The sequence below is a fragment of the Nicotiana attenuata genome, unplaced genomic scaffold (assembly GCF_001879085.1).
Source record: "Nicotiana attenuata strain UT unplaced genomic scaffold, NIATTr2, whole genome shotgun sequence".
NCBI lineage: Eukaryota > Viridiplantae > Streptophyta > Magnoliopsida > Solanales > Solanaceae > Nicotiana > Nicotiana attenuata.
Genome location: NW_017673423.1, coordinates 70,999 through 87,761, shown reverse-complemented (window position 1 = coordinate 87,761; position 16,763 = coordinate 70,999). Strand labels below are relative to the sequence as shown.

Genomic DNA, 16,763 nt, shown 5'->3' with positions numbered 1-16,763 from the left:
TGGATATTTAAGTATTTTCGTTTTCCAGATATGCCCTTTAGCAGATTTATTTTTTAATTTAATTTTTTCCCTCCAATTCTCTCTCATTAGTTTAATTGTCTTACCTTCCCCATGCTTCTTTCACATTTACACATGCATGCTACACTACTTTTCATAAAGCAATTTATACTCATATACATATACTATACCAATTAAATGAAATAAACTAAAATATACGCATAGTATACTAAAAAAATACGATTAAACTACTGTATTATAGTTTCTATATTATTGTATCACTAAAATAATATTTTATTACTTTCTAACCCTAACACTTAAATATATAGTGCTTCAACTAAGAAGCCACTACAACAAATGTAATTTTTAACCACGAAAATATTAGCTACAATAGAAAATTTGTCACTAATTATTCATATTTTGTGACTAAAATTATATTTCGTACTTAAATACATGAGGCACATACTTTTAGTGACAAAACATAAATTTTATAGCAAAATTTGTGTACCAAAGTTTCCCACAAAAAAATGAATTGGCGCCAAATATTAATTGATATTAGCCACAAAATTAATATTATTGGTGATAAATTAGTTTCGTCACTAATGTTGTAGGCAATTGGTGACAAATAATTGTTCGTCTTAAAATTAGTTATATTTTCGCTACGAAATAGTTTCCTCACTAAAAGTTTTATATTTTTTGCAACCTTAGTTTTTGTCACTAATAGCATATACAAATTAGTGACGATCGGTGTATCATCTCTATTTTACCTATGAAATTATTAGGTAGCATAAAAAGTTCATAACTGTTATTATCTTTTTGGAACAAAAATTAGAGTCGTACTTAAATGCACACGCACATACATTTAGTGAAGAAACAAAAATTTCGTAGCGATAGTTTTATCTACTCAAGTTTTCCACCAAAAAAATGGATTGTCGCTAGTTATTTAGTAACATTAGTCACAATATCTAAAGTTACTGGTGACAAACTAGTTTCATCTGTAATATTGTAGGCAACTAGTGAAAATTATTATTTGTCTAAAATTAGTTATATTTTAGCGGTGAAAAAGTTTGGTGACTAAGAGGGTGTTTGGCTAAGCTTATAAGCTGGTCCACTTCCCACTAGGACTTAAAGTCTCTTTGTAGAGTCCCTATGCAACCGTTACACTTCCCAGTAGCCATATCCGCTCCTCCATGCGGACATTACACATCCTAGCAGCCCCTTCCACTCCTCCATGCATCTATTACACTTTCCAGTAGTCCCTTCCACTCCTTCATGCAACCATTACACTTTCCAGTAGTCAATTTCACTCCTCTATGCACCATTACACTCCTCCATGCAACCATTACTCTCCTCCATGACTACAATTAATTGTAGAAGCTTGTCTTTATCCATCCACCTATACAGATTTTGAATTTTTTTTAACTTCTGCCATATAGTGGCAGTGCACTTCACATATTTTGGATTTTTTAATTTTTTTTTTACACTTCTACCATATAGTGAGAGTGCACTTCATAGGTTTTATCTCATAGTATTAACCTTCATCTTGGTGGTTGAATTCTAATTAATAACGGTTCGGTCTCCAAAATTTTGTAGTGGTAAATATAATTTTTGATTTTTCGTGTTGATTTTTCCACTTCTCTATGAGCAAAGTAATGTCGATTTTTAAACTTTAAAAAAAAAATAATCTTCCTAGTTTTGTTCTTGGTTGTAAAATGATAGAAAAGAATAGGGCGACTTCTGCACTAAATATATTGTTAAATGATTTCTCAATTTTAATTGGCTATTTTTAAACCAATAGTCTTCTTAAAATAAATAAATATAACAATAATAAATGAAAAAAATACAAACAATATTATAAAGAACAATCATATTAATCTATTACTTTGATCCACTTGAAGTTAGTAAATATAACTAAAGAGAAGAAATTATCAAGCTAAACATTAGTTTATCCTAGCACTTCAACAGAGAAGATCACACCCCCTATGTATGTAGCCTGAACTAGTTCCAAGAGAAGAACACTCCCTTTCTTCAGACTATTGTCGACAATAAATTATTCCACCATTAACGAGTCTTCTCCGAATACCACTTGTGGAAGTCACAGCCCATTCTTTCCCATTATATCGAAGCATTGTTTTAACCGAAATAGGAGATATATAAAGACTCAAAACTTTCTATTTCCTCCAATCATATTTTTACTTTCCCTTTGTTTCCCTCCGAAAATTATATTTGACATTTTAGTCCAAAAATATCATCTTTGTTTTCCCCTAATAAAGTTCTAAAATTTAATCGATTTTCCTTTTATTATAATTTAAGATATTTGGTGAAGATTATTACAATTAAGATTAACCAATAAAAATATGTCGAATTATATATTTTGGTATTATATAACACAAGGTCATACTAGTGAATAGACTTATATGGTTGCTATAGGCAGATATGTATGAAATTAATATAAACGGCTATTATATAAACGGTCGATTATTACTAAGAATCACAAACGATATAATTTATCATAGGTTATATGACTACAACCATATTAGCGAATGGACTTATATGGTTGCTATATGCCGATATGTATGAAATTAATATAAACGGCTATTATATAAACGATTGATATTACTAAGAATCACAGCGATATAATTAGCATAGGTTATACGACTCCAACTATATTAGTGAATGGACTTATATGGTTGATATATGCCGATATGTATGAAATTAATATAAACGGCTATTATATAAACATCCGATATTACTAAGAATCACAACGATATAATTATCATAATTTATATGACTACAACCATATTAGTTAATGGACTTATGTGGTTGATATAGGCCGATATGTATGAAATTAATATAAATGACTATTATATAATCAGTCGATATTACTAAGAATCACAATGATATAATCAAATAGGTATATGACTACACCATATTAGTGAATGGACTTATATGGTTGCTATATGCCGATATGTATGAAATTAATATAAACGGCTATTATATAAACGGTCGATATTACTAAGAATCACACCGATATAATTACCATAGGTTATATGACTTCAACCATATTAGTGAATGGACTTATATGGTTGCTTAGGCCGATTATATATGAAATTAATATTATATGCTATTATATAAACGGTCGATATTACTAAGAATCACAAACGATATATAATTAGCATAGGTTATATGACTCAACCATATTATGTGAATTGGACTTATATGGTTGCTATATGCCGATATGTATGAAATTAAGATAAACGGCTATTATATAAACGGTCGATATTACCAAGAATCACACCGATATAATTACCTTTGGTTATATGACTTCAACCATATTAGTCAATGGACTTATATGGTTGCTATAAGCCCGATACATATGACCATAATGAATTAACTTATATAAACGACTATTATATAAACGGCCGATATTACTAAGAATCAAAACGATAAAATTACCATAGGTTATATGACTATAACCATATTAGTGAATGGACTTATATGGTTGCTATATGCCGATATGTATGAAATTAATATAAACGACTATTATATAAACGGTCGATATTACTGAGAATCACAACGATATAATTAGCATATGTTATATGACTACAACCATATTAGTGAATGAACTTATATGATTGCTATAGGCCGATATGTATGAAATTAATATAAACAACTATTATATAAACGGTCGATATTACTAAAAATCCCAACGATATAATTATCATAGGTTATATGACTACAACCATATTAGTGAATGGACTTATATGGTTGCTATAGGCCAATATGTATGAAATTAAGATAAACGGCTATTATATAAACGATCGATATTACTAAGAATCACAATGATATAATTACCATAGGTTATATGACTTCAACCATATTAGTCAATGGACTTATATGGTTTCTATAGTCCATACGTATGACCATAATGAATTAAATTATATAAGCGGCTATTATATAAACGGTAGATATTACTAAGAATCACAACGATATAATTATCATAGGTTATATGACTTCAACCATATTAGTCAGTGGACTTATATGGTTGCTATAGGCCGATACGTATGACCATAATGAATGAAATTAATATAACCGGCTATTATATAAACGGTCGATATTATTATGAATCACAACTATATAATTAGCATAGGTTATATGACTACAACCATATTAGTCAATGGACTTATATGGTTGCTATAGGCCGATACGTATGACCTTAATGAATGAAATTATATAGGCGACTATTATACAAGCGACCGATATTGCTATGAATCACAACGATATAATTAGCATAGGTTATATGACTACAACCATATTAGTCAATGGACTTATATGGTTTCTATAGGCCGATATGAATGACCTTAATGAATAAAATTAATATAACCGGCTATTATACAAGCGGTCGATATTACTATGAATCACAACGATATAATTAGCATAGGTTATATGACTACAACCATATTAGTCAATGGACTTATATGGTAGCTATAGGTCGATACGAATGACCTTATTATAAACGGCTATTTGACAACTACCTCATCAACGTGCTATATCATTTTTGTATCTTTTTTTAGTTTTCTCTTCAAAGAATATGCATTTTTCTTTGAATATTCGTAAAAATATTGTCCAAGTATTCTTCAATGTATTTTTGTATCTTAAAAATATTCGTAAAATTTTTTATGTATCTTTTTTTAGCTTTCTGTTCAAAGAATATGCATTATTCTTTGAATATTCGTAAAAATATGTTACAAACATTATTCTTGAATGTATGTTTTATTTTTCATGTTTAATGGCTCCAAACTAGTTTCTAGGTTAGCATTCATATTTAGGTTAGGGGGAAGGGTGGTGATATATGCGTTTAATGAAGGCTTTCTTAACATAAGTGTATGGTATAAGTTTGTATACCGTATAAAAAATAATATTATGTATAGATACTAGACTTTTGATCTTCCCATCGTATAAATTGTATTCTAAAAAAAAATACGTAATAATATAGGTATACATATACGAAGGCTTTTGATCTTCCTATTCGTATAAATTTTATTTAAAAATAAAATAAATACGTAATAGCATAGGTATACATATGAAGTTGGTTGATCTTCCCATGAGAGAATGATGATTTATGGGACCAATGTTTTGCGATAATCAATATTTATTAACTAATTTTGGAGGGAAAAATGGCCATTAAGCCAAATGTAAAATGAAAGGCTTTAGTGGTATTTTACCGGTGTGATCATTTTTGGGTCACGCTGAGTTTGGCCGAATAGCATCTCTCTTAAGAAAAAAGCACAAATGGAAGTTTGGTATTGTAGTTGTGGCGTAAGCTTTCATCCATTTTCTAATAATCATTAAGATGTCACTCATAACCAAACTCATTTAAGATGTCACTCATGACCTATTTGTTTGGTTTTGGTGCCCTATTTTTTTTCCCCAAAGGGTCCCACAAACCGGCTTTTTTTACTTGTTCTGATGAGCAAATTACACCTCCCTCACTTCAAGCCTTTAACTTCTTTCCCAGAGATAGATCAAATCTTGCACAATATATTAAGCTCATCAAATATACTACGTTACTATCAAAGATGATCCATAAGATGTTTATTTCCTGGAATTGGAGAAGTCATCAAGGTATTCATCAACGGCTTTCTATTTTGGTTGCAGCAGCTTTGCTACTTTTAGTTGTAGGACTACTCCGCAGCAGATTTGAGTACAGTATGACGAATATTCCAGATCACACTACTATTGTAATCGATGATACATCAACACAGAGAATAAAGATAATTCATCCATCAAAAGGGCCTGGTGACCCTCCAATCCTGGCTTATTGGATTTTTGGTTTTAGAGGGGAAAGTAAAAGAATGTTGAGACTGTTAAAAGCAGTGTATCACCCAAGAAATCAGTACCTTTTACACCTTCTCGATGGGGAAGACGAAGAGAGGATGGAATTAGCTGTTTCTCTTGAATCTGAAAATGTGTTTCGGGCTTTTGGAAATGTGAACGTCGTCGGTAAAAGTTATGCAGTGAACTATCAGAATATGGAATCGGGCGCCTCTGCTCTCGCTGCCATGCTTCACGCCGCCGCCTTGCTCCTTCGAATTAGTCCATTATGGGATTGGTTTTTCACCTTAAGCTCTTCCGACTACCCACTTTTTACTCAAGACGGTAATTTTCATGATTACCAATAGCCTACTAGTACTACACTACTGTTACAGTTTCATTAAATTTTGGCTGCTACTAGTTGATGATGCTATAATAAATTGGGCAATAATGCTCTACCATTAGTTGCAGATATCTTGTTTGCTTTTACTTCCTTGCCAAGGGATCTCAATTTCGTTGGCTTCACCAATTGGACTACTGACCAAAAGGGGTAAGGTGTCATGACCATTAATGTTTCTAGATTAATACAAATCTACATGTAATTGGCGGGGTGTTGCACATGTGAGTTCAAATTTTATACGGTGTGCAAATTATTTACATATCCTTATATCATCATTGCATATAACTTAAATCCCGCACTTAATCTACATTCCGATTAACTAAGACTGTGATTTTTAACGTTTTCCCAGAAATGTAATGTTATTGCAGGCAGCATAATTTCAATCGGATTGTTGTTGACCCCAGCCTATACTCGAAACAGGCTACTAACCTTCACTATGCTGTAGAGACTAGAGAACTACCAACAAGTTTTGATATATTTGAAGGTAGGCTTCCAGCTTGCTTCTTATATGGGGCATCAGAATTCCAATAATGATCCTGTGTAGCCGCTGTAAAAATAATAGCCGAAAAATGTATAAAATTTGTATATTTTTTTGTATATATACATATTTTGTATCTTATATACAAATTTTGTACACTTTTTCGGCTACCAGATGTAAATAATTTCTGGCGCGGGCTTAAAGTGATAATACCCTTAAATTTGGATAGGTAAATGACTTTAATTGAAATGTCTAGGTTCCCCTTGGATGGCATTGAGCAGAGCTTTTATGGAACACTGCATCAAAGGTTGGGACAGCTTTCCTCGGAAATTACTAATGTACTACGCCAATGTTGTCTCGCCTCTCGAATCCTACTTTCAGACAGTGCTATGCAATTCCCCAGAATTTAGAAATACCATAGTAAACCAGGATCTCAGGTGTTCCGTGCCTATAAATGTCTCAAACTACGACAATCTTGTGCACAAAGTGGGGGCAATATTTGCTAGACCATTTAAAGAAGGTGATCCTACTTTAGACGAGCTTGACAAGTATATCTTAAATCGCTCGCAGCAGGGTGTGGTGCCCGGGAAATGGTGCAACAATATAGGAAACTATTCTTCTTGTTCTAATTCTACTAATTGGGGTGGCATTGATTCATTGGACCCTGGATTTTATGGACAAAAGCTTCAAAATATTCTGTCCTATTTTACTGCTGGAAACCGTCATATGGTGGTCAATCATTGTCACGGCAGTTCATATTAATGTACTCCATATTTTCATTTCCAAAAATGACCTCTCCTCTAATTTTTTTTATTTTTATTTTAATGACGAATAATTTTCAAATCTTGGAATTCCTAATATTGTATGTTTCGACTATTAAACCTTAGATTATTTTACCGTAGGCCCTTGTAAATTTTGTAAATACCAAACATTTCTTGTTGCTTTCTATAGATATTCATTGATCATATATGATGATGTCTTGTTTCTTTTTCTTTTTGGTATTATTCAAAATTTAATGTGCCTTTTGAATATATAAGATTCTTGTTGATTTGTAAAATAGAGCATAACTATATAAAATTTTAAAATGTACTATCTGTTTAATGTAAAAAGACATTAACTTTGGAACTTATCTAGTCATTAATAGACACATTACTTCGGAATATGTAAATGTTTTTTCTCCATTGGAATATGCCAATTGATTAATGGAAGAAATTGTCCATCTCTAATTTTCCAACAGACATGTCATTATCGATATTCAATCACCTACGACTCACTACATAAAACGTTTATATGATAGGCGGTAATTCTTTTCCAACTCTATTGATGAAAATAGCTATGAAGTATTTAAATTTGTTAGACCACGCCAAGCCTGTGGCCTAATAGTCATATCCTGTTGTTGATCTTAGTCATACGAAGAAAAAGGAGTTTTTAATTTGTTGAAGTAAAACATCATTTGGCCAACAGATCTGTCCAGGATTTAATTATTTAAGTTAATTTTAAGTTCCTGGGCTGTCAATTTTTGAATATTTTTTATGGGGAGAGTTGACACTTGGAAGAATTTCGTGTATAATATTGCTCTAGTAAGATTATTGGCCAACTGTTCCATATGGTAAACGCAACAATATTTGCTTAATCAATTTATAATGATGTACTTGGAGGTTTTCTTTTTCAAATAAATTTGTAAAATGATTTCTGGTCACAAGACTTTTTGCCAAATGTAGGGAAAGTAACTTTAATTAGTCAGAAATGGACGGCTATTCAAAAATGTACTGTCATGTCTAAAACCACAGGGAATATGTCTTCCCTTTCTAGTGACTCACTAGAAAGAATCTTAAAATGTCACACTATCTAACAGAAATATATAAAAAAAATACTCTTAAAACATTTTTTAGGAGAAAGGAAAAAAAGAAAAGAGAGAAGAGGGTTGAACACCGTGAAGTCCACCCTTTTAGCCTAGAGGAAATTTTTAAGCAACTTTGTGATGAATTATCGAAAGGTGGGACAATAAATGATGAACCTGTAGAAGTGGTAGCTTTGGATAGTGAGTAGTTTTTATAATGATAAGTCAAATCAATAATAATAGAACCGGAGGAGTGAAAGCCACTTCAGAATCAAGGTAAACTTTCATCCCAACCTTCCTCCAACAACACTTGATGTCGTTGCTTGCTAGCTTTTATGAATTACTTCAATGGCTAGTATTAGCTTAGGCGGTACTCCCGAGATCTGCTCCACACTCTTCATGGATTGCGACTGTATGGGTCAAAATCTGACTGAGGAAATTCAACATGAATAGGTGATTATCATGAGTTAGTTGTGACTATTATGGGCACTTTGGCCGAGGTCGACCAGTGATTAACGGAGCGTGTCGCCAAGCAGTCAGTCACCGTCGAGGTCGAGTATTATGAGCAGTAGTGATGGCTAGTTTTATATTAGGATCTTCAGAAGGAATATTCCATGAAATATTCTCTGTATTTGTACTTTTAGGATTCTTTGGGGCATGTCCCATATAAATGGAATGAGAGACAAGACAAAAGTCATGTAATACTAAATGATAAGAACTCTTTTGAAAAGCAAACTCTCTAGATAAATACAAAGAACACCTTTCTAAAAAGATTCGTCCTTTTGGATTATTCCTTGTCATCTCCACCAGATCCGAGATAGTCTTCAATATTCTTATAGTTTTTTGTCGCTCATCATTGTCAGAGGAAGGAATCATCCACCTCATTCAATATTGGGTGAATCTTCCTCTTTATTTACTTTTGATACCATTTATTGCCATTCAATTGTTGATACTACTAACACCTTATTTATCCGAAGCATTTAATATCTAGTGCATTAAATCTGCCCCATCCCTATCTATATCTCCTGCATTGCTTATTTTAGATATGATATTTAACTAGGATTAACCTCTCAAATAACTGATTAATTGGTTTAGCCAAAGATTATCATTTTTTGGTCAAACAATTTGGCGCCGTCTGTGGAATTTCCTAGTTAAAATTTTAGTTTCTTCTAGATCTATAACCAACCCAAAAAAAAGCGAAACCCTACACTTTTTGTGCACACAAATCTGACATGGCAGGTAACAGAGAAGAAAGGAGAAAGGCAGTAACCGACCTCACCGCCAACCTACTTAACACTATCAACGTGGTCTTTGAAACAGAGGGTGAGGACGTGACACCAAACGCCTCCCTCAAGCGAAATGGCTCACCCCTTCCTCATGGTAGTGTCACAACAACCCACGGTAAAGGAGCCTCCACGTCCACGACGGAAGAGGCACCATCAGCGGTGAAAAAGCTGCTCGAAGCCTGGCTGACGAACATGTTGACCAGCATCATCGACAAACTCGCCCAAAAGGCGATCGGAGAGGGTGCAGGGACCTGCGTTGCACCAACAACAGTCGAACAGCGCGGCCATCCTCCACTCGCAGCAGGTATAACTCACAATGTTAGTGATGCAGGTAATGACACCATCACAACCATCTCAAGGAAAATGGAAGACATGGAAAATGAAAACAAAATGCTCCGAGACCAAATGAAAGAGCATCAAGAAAGGGTAGTCAAAATACCAGGCGCCCAAAACTCTTACCAAAAAGAGACGCCGGCCGGTTCGTCGAGCACCCGTACAGTGATGATGCCGCACCGCAGGCCATACCTAAAACCTTCAAGATGCCTCCATACCTAAAAATGTATGACGGTACGACAGACCATGAGGATCATGTTACTCATTATGTCACCGCAGTAAAAGGCAACGATCTCGCCAAAGAACAAGTGTCCTCCATCCCATTGAAAAAGTTCGGCGAGACCCTCACCGGGGGTACATTAACTTGGTATTCATAGCTGCCTGCACGCTCCATTGAAACATCCGAAGAGATGGCCGACAAGTTCGTGACGGCTTATGCCGGAGCCAAGAAAGCGGAGGCAAGAGTAAATGATATATTTTCCATCCAATCACCTAGAGAAGGACTGAGCGACTTCCTCGCTCGATTTAACTACGTAAGGATGACCTTACCAAACGTATCGGAAGGAATGATTGTGGCAGCTTTCTAGAACGACTTGAACAGAAGCGGCTCAAGGGCGACTAGAAAGCTGTTGAGCCGTCTCATGAAATATCCCCCAACCACTTGGGATGAAATACACAATGCCTGTTGCGTCGAAGTCCGAGATGACGAAGACGACCTAAACGGACCAATACAACAGTTGATCTCAGTACAAGCCGAGTCCAGAATGGATCGAAAAAACGACAACAAAAAGGGATTTGACCGGCCCCCGACCCAATCGAGAAAGACATCAACCTTACGTCAGGGGTGCCATCATGCCTCCTTCCCGTCACGACGAAGGCCCGTCTAGGCCGAGAACAAGGACTCACTGGAACGAGAGAGGTATGCCTCCCTTACTATCTTCTCACAATTTTGTGTTTCGCCCTCAGAAATAGTTTACGCACTAGAGAAGCTCGGCCCAAAGGTGAAGTGGCCACAAAAGATAAGGTCCGACCCAAGCACCAAGAAGTCAAACGCTCTCTGCGAATTCCATCAGGAACGAGGTCATAAAACCGAGGACTACATCGCTCTAAGGCAAAAGGTCGTGAACATGCTCCACCAGGGGCACTTAAAAGAGCTAATGAGCGACCGAGGAAGGGCCAACTTCGCTCGAGGAGGTGAACAACACCAGGGCCCACCCAAACCACCTTCCCCAACTCGAACCATCCAAATGATTATCGGAGGGGGCGACAATGCTTCAATCAACAACATGAAGTTCACCACTACCCACAAACTTAAACGATCGATCACCCACGAATGGTACGACGAACTCGAAGAGAGTATCATCTTCGATAAGTCAGATACCCACGGTTTGGTTTTTCCTCACTATGATGCTCTTGTTATCACTTTTCGCATATTAGACACAAATGAGAAACATATTATAGTGGACGATGGGAGTGGCGCGTGTATTATCCACCATCGAGTTCTTGCACAGATGAGACTCGAGGATAAGATAGTGCCACGCTGCATCACACCAACCGGTTTTAACAATGCAATTGAACGGACATCTGGAGAAATCACACCCCCGTCCTGGCCGGGGGCGTCACCCTGGAAACCACATTCCACATCATGGACCAGGATACGACGTAAAACGCCATAATAGGTCGGCCTTGGATACATGCCATGAAGGCCATTCCCTCCAGCCTATACCAAATCATCAAATTTCCCACCCCATGGGGAGTATATAGCATCCCAGGAGAACAACACACTTCCTGGGAATGCTATCGCATTGCACAAGATTGAACATACACCCAACAGATGAAGGGCAAAGCTAAAGAAGCATAGCAATCAACAAGGTCGAGGTCGAGCAGTGACGAGGAAAAGGACGTGATCAAAGACCCCAAAATCATAGAAGCCAAATGATCAACCGTAGAAGACCTAGACCCCGTCCAGTTAGATGATAACAACCACAGCAAGAAAGCCTATCGGCCACAAGCTTTAGGAACCACGTAAATTCCGTTAATTCTTAACTAGTAACACAGACTAGTTTTCCTTTTCCCATGCAGACATGCCAGGTATCCCAAAAGAGATAGCAACACACAAGATGAACATCAATCCATTCTACCCCCCGGTAAGACAAATTAGGAGAAAGTTCAATTATGCAATAAACGATGCAATTCACGAGGAGGTTGAAAATTTGTTAGAAAACGGCTCCATCAGGGAGTCGAAATACCCCCAATGGGTCGCCAACGTGGTCATGGTGAAAAAGAGGAACGGAAAATGGCGGATGTTTGTGGATTTCATAGATCTAAACAAAGCCTGCCCAAAGGACTCATTTCTACTTTCTCACGTCGACCAACTTATTGACGCAGCCGTAGGACACGATTTACTAAGCTTCCTAGATGCATAATCGGGCTATAACCAGATCCTCACGGAGGAAGGAGACCAGGAGAAGACCACCTTCATCACCCACCAAGGAACATATTGCTACAGGTTGATGCCTTTCGGACTGAAAAATACGGCGGCAACGTATCAAAGGTTGGTGAAAAAAATATTCAAAGACCAACTCGGTAAAACCATGGAGGTCTACATAGACGATAAGTTGGTCAAATCAAAAAGTAAAGAGGTTCACATCAACCATCTGAAAGAAGCCTTCGACATACTCAGAAGATACAGAATGAACTGAAACCTGAGAAGTGCGCATTCGGAGTGACGTCAGGAAAATTCCTAGGTTTCCTAGTATCACAACGAGGGATACAGGTCAAACCCGACCAAATCAAAGCCATAGAAGGCATACTGGAGAACTTAGCCAGCAAGAAACAGGTTCAAAGACTGACCGGTCGCATAGCCGCCCTATCAAGATTCATCTTACGGTCCTCCGACAGATGCCACAAGTTCTTTGGCGTACTCAAAAAAGACAACGGCCACCAATGGACTATTGAGTGCGTCCACGCCCTGAAAGGGCTAAAAGCATACCTATCATCACCGCCACTGTTCTCTAAAGCAGAACATGGAGAACGCCTTTTCGTCTACGTGGCAGTATCTGAAATGCGTTGAGTGCAGTCCTGGTCTGAGAAAATAAAGGTACGCAATCTCCCATCTACTACATTAGTAAAACTTAAGTCGACGCCGAGACGAGGTATCCACACCTCGAAAAGTTAGCCCTAGCTTTGGTCGTAGCTTCACGAAAGCTTAGCCTACTTCTAGAGCCACCGCATCTCGGTAGTCACGACTTTTCTCCTAAGGAGTATTTTGCATAAACCCGAGCTGTCGGGCAGATTAGCCAAATGGGGCATAGAGTTAAGCGAGAATGATATAACCTATAAACCGTGAACAACGATAAAGTCGCACGTGCTTGCCGACTTTGTCGCCGACTTCAGCATAAAAATAATGTTTGAAGTCGAAAGAGTAGCCGCCCACACCTCTCCTCAAATACAGGACCTATGGGTTTTGTATACCGATGGTGCCTCTAATTCATCAAGATCTGGACTGGGACTCGTGCTCGAGGTCCTGACAGGCGAGGTAATTTGCTTGTCCATAAGATTCCCCAACATGACTAACAATGAGGCCAAGTATGAGGCCGTGATTGCAGGATTAAGGTTAACACTCAAGTATGGAGCAAAATGAGTCACCCTACACTGCGACTCTCAACTCGTCGCCAACCAAGTCACAGTGACTTTCCAAATCAAAGAGCAAAGATTACAAAAATATCAGGCCGAGAACTGCAATCTGTTACCCGAATTTGATGATTTCCAGCTCGACCAAATCTCTCGAGCATAGAATATCGAACCAGATGGCCTTGCCAAACTAGCAGCAGCCACCAAAAGCATAACCGGAGAAGGGAATGTGGTCAACTATACTCCACTTATCGATTGACCAAATCGAGGTAAGAACTATAAACCTAACTTGGGACTGGCGCAATCGTATTATTCCACATTTTTAGGACACTGTGCTCCCCTATGATGAAAAAGAAGCCAAAAAGCTTTGAATGCAGGCGGCCGGGTATAACATCATAAATAACGACCTGTACAAAAGAACGTATGGCGGCCCCCTTGAAAAATGCTAGGCCCAAACCAATCATGACGCACTCTAGAAGAAGTCCACGAAGGCCACTACAGAGCTTATTCTGAAAATTGAGCTCTAGTCAGATATCTCATACGAGCAGGTTACTACTGGCCCACCATGAAAAAAGAGGCCGCCGACTTCGTGAAAAAATACGAACAATGCCAAAAATATGCACCTATGATCCACCAAGCGGGCGAGCACCTCTACTAAGTCACCTCGCTTTGGCCTTTCATCAAATGGGGGGTAAAAATCGTCGGCCCCCTCCCAGCAAGGCGAGGTAATGTACGATTTCTTTTAGTTTTAACTGCCTATTTTTCCAAGTGGGTGGAAGCAAGTGAATTTGCCTAGATATGCGAGCAAGAAGTGATCACACTCATATAGAAGAATATTGTGTGCCGCTTCGGCCTCCCCACATAAATCAGTTGTGACAACGGGCCCCAATTCACCGAAAAAAAAGATCGCCGAGTTCTTCGAGAAATGGCATATCAAAAGAATACTGTCCACGCCATATCACCTCGTGGGCAATGGTCAAGAAAAATTCTCCAACAAATCAATACTGAATATCATAAAGAAAAAACTCGAGAATGCCAAGGGACTATGGCCGGAACTACTGCCGGAGGTGCTATGGGCATACTGCACAACACCAAAAACAAGCACAGGAGAGACGCGTTACTCACTAGTCTATGGGACTGATGCAGTAATACTAGTCGAGGTTGAAGGACCAAGTCTGAGATACTCCCACGAGAGCGGGACGGGAAACAACGAAAGCAGAAGGCAGGACCTCGATGAAGCCGAAGAACGAAGAGATATGGATTACATAAGAATGATCGCCCAAAACAATAGGCAAAACGCTATTACAACAAAAAATCCAAGGTCAGACCACTCAAAGTTGGGGACTACGTACTGAAGGCCAAAACACACGCAAGCAAGGATCCACGGGAAGGAAAACTAGGAACGAATTGGGACGACCCTTACAAAATCACAGCAGCAACAAACAAAGGGTCATTTCAACTGGAAACGATGGAAGGAAAACTACTACCAAACATCTAGAACATCACCCACCTCAAGTACTTTAACTTCTAAGGAAAAATATTCTCAAAGCCGTACTCTTTTTCCCTCACCTGAGTTTTGTCCCAATTGGGTTTTCTCGGGGAGGTTTCTAACGAGGCGACGAGGATGACATTTCGAGTTAAGCACGAGCAGGTGAGGACACGAGTTAACCAGTTCATTTCCCAACCTCTCAAATACTTCTCCAGGTCGACCAATGAAGGGACTAGATAGACTGGACTGGAATACCAACCCAAAAAACGTGTAAATATCCAATAAATATGGAAGCAAAGCATACAAATACATGAAGTTCGCCCATGTCTTCACCAAATTAACTTTGAATCAACTAAGAGTAACATTAGACCTCGCTCGAATTTAACTCACATTTGACCTCGTTCGAACTAACTAAGAGTAACATTCGACCTTGCTCGAATTTAACTCACATTCGACCTCGCTCGAATTAACTCGCGTTCGACCTTGTATGAACTAACTAAGAGTAACATTCGACCTTGCTCGGATTTAACTCACATTCGACCTCGCTCGAATTAACTCACTTTCGACCTCATTCGAACTAACTAAGAGTAACATTCGACCTCGCTCGAATTTAACTCACATTTGACCTCGTTCGAATTAACTCATGTTTGACCTCGTTAGAATTAACTAAGAGTAACATTCGACCTCGCTCGAATTTGTAGACATGTGATTTTTGACCCTCCCCAAGATTTTATATATTTTAGCATGTAAATATTTAGTTTAGGCCTAATATAGCTATTTTAACTAGTTTTGACTCCTTTACTTTATTATGTCACAAAAATAAAAATTACAAAAATATTTTCTTTATTTAGCTATTTAACATCTTATCTAGTTACTTTTAATTTATCTACTTTACATAAAATTCAAGAAAAAATACAAAAATAGTTACACTTTGCTTTTAGGAATATTACTTTAATTTTTTGCGATAATTTTAATCTAATTCCATTTTCATCTTTAGTATGATATTTGAAAAACACCAAAAAAATAGGTTTGTTTTAACGGTTAGTCTTATTTTAATAGTTATTTTATTTAAGCAGGATTAATTAGTAAATAAGGTAGTATTTTACTTTATTATGTCACAAAAATAAAAATTACAAAAATATTTTCTTTATTTAGCTATTTAACATCTTATCTAGCTACTTTTAATTTATCTACTTTACATAAAATTAAAAAAAAAATACAAAAATAGTTCCACTTTGTTTTTAGGAATATTATTTTAATTTTTTGCGATNTGGTGGTCATGCCTAGCACCTGGGCTGCTGGCACACCCCTGACCAGCTTGTCAGCTTAAAAATTAGAGAGTTAGGACCCTTTGAGGGTCAGGTTCAGCCATGGACAGCAATTTAGAGGCTGCCAGGCTATACCTTAACTCTATACACATAAGTGAATGGGGGTATGGGAGATTGAAAGAGGCTGGGATCCAAAGGACCTAGTCTTAATCCATAACAACAACT

At 37.2% G+C, this 16,763-nt stretch overlaps 1 protein-coding gene across 2 annotated transcripts; it reads left to right on the top strand.

The window, feature by feature from the left end:
• Positions 1 to 5,298: 5,298 nt before the first annotated feature.
• LOC109216353 (beta-glucuronosyltransferase GlcAT14C-like) lies at positions 5,299 to 7,681 on the top strand. 2 transcript variants are annotated; one of them, XM_019380498.1, is made up of 4 exons: positions 5,299 to 6,156; positions 6,277 to 6,361; positions 6,580 to 6,695; positions 6,946 to 7,681. In XM_019380498.1, the coding sequence occupies exons 1-4, from the start codon at positions 5,379 to 5,381 to the stop codon at positions 7,449 to 7,451; spliced, it is 1,485 nt and encodes a 494-aa protein (XP_019236043.1). In that variant the 5' UTR covers positions 5,299 to 5,378; the 3' UTR covers positions 7,452 to 7,681. The 2 variants fall into 2 exon arrangements, with proteins under 2 accessions (XP_019236043.1, XP_019236044.1); XM_019380499.1 differs by having other exon boundaries at positions 6,283 to 6,361; positions 6,946 to 7,656.
• Positions 7,682 to 16,763: the final 9,082 nt, after the last annotated feature.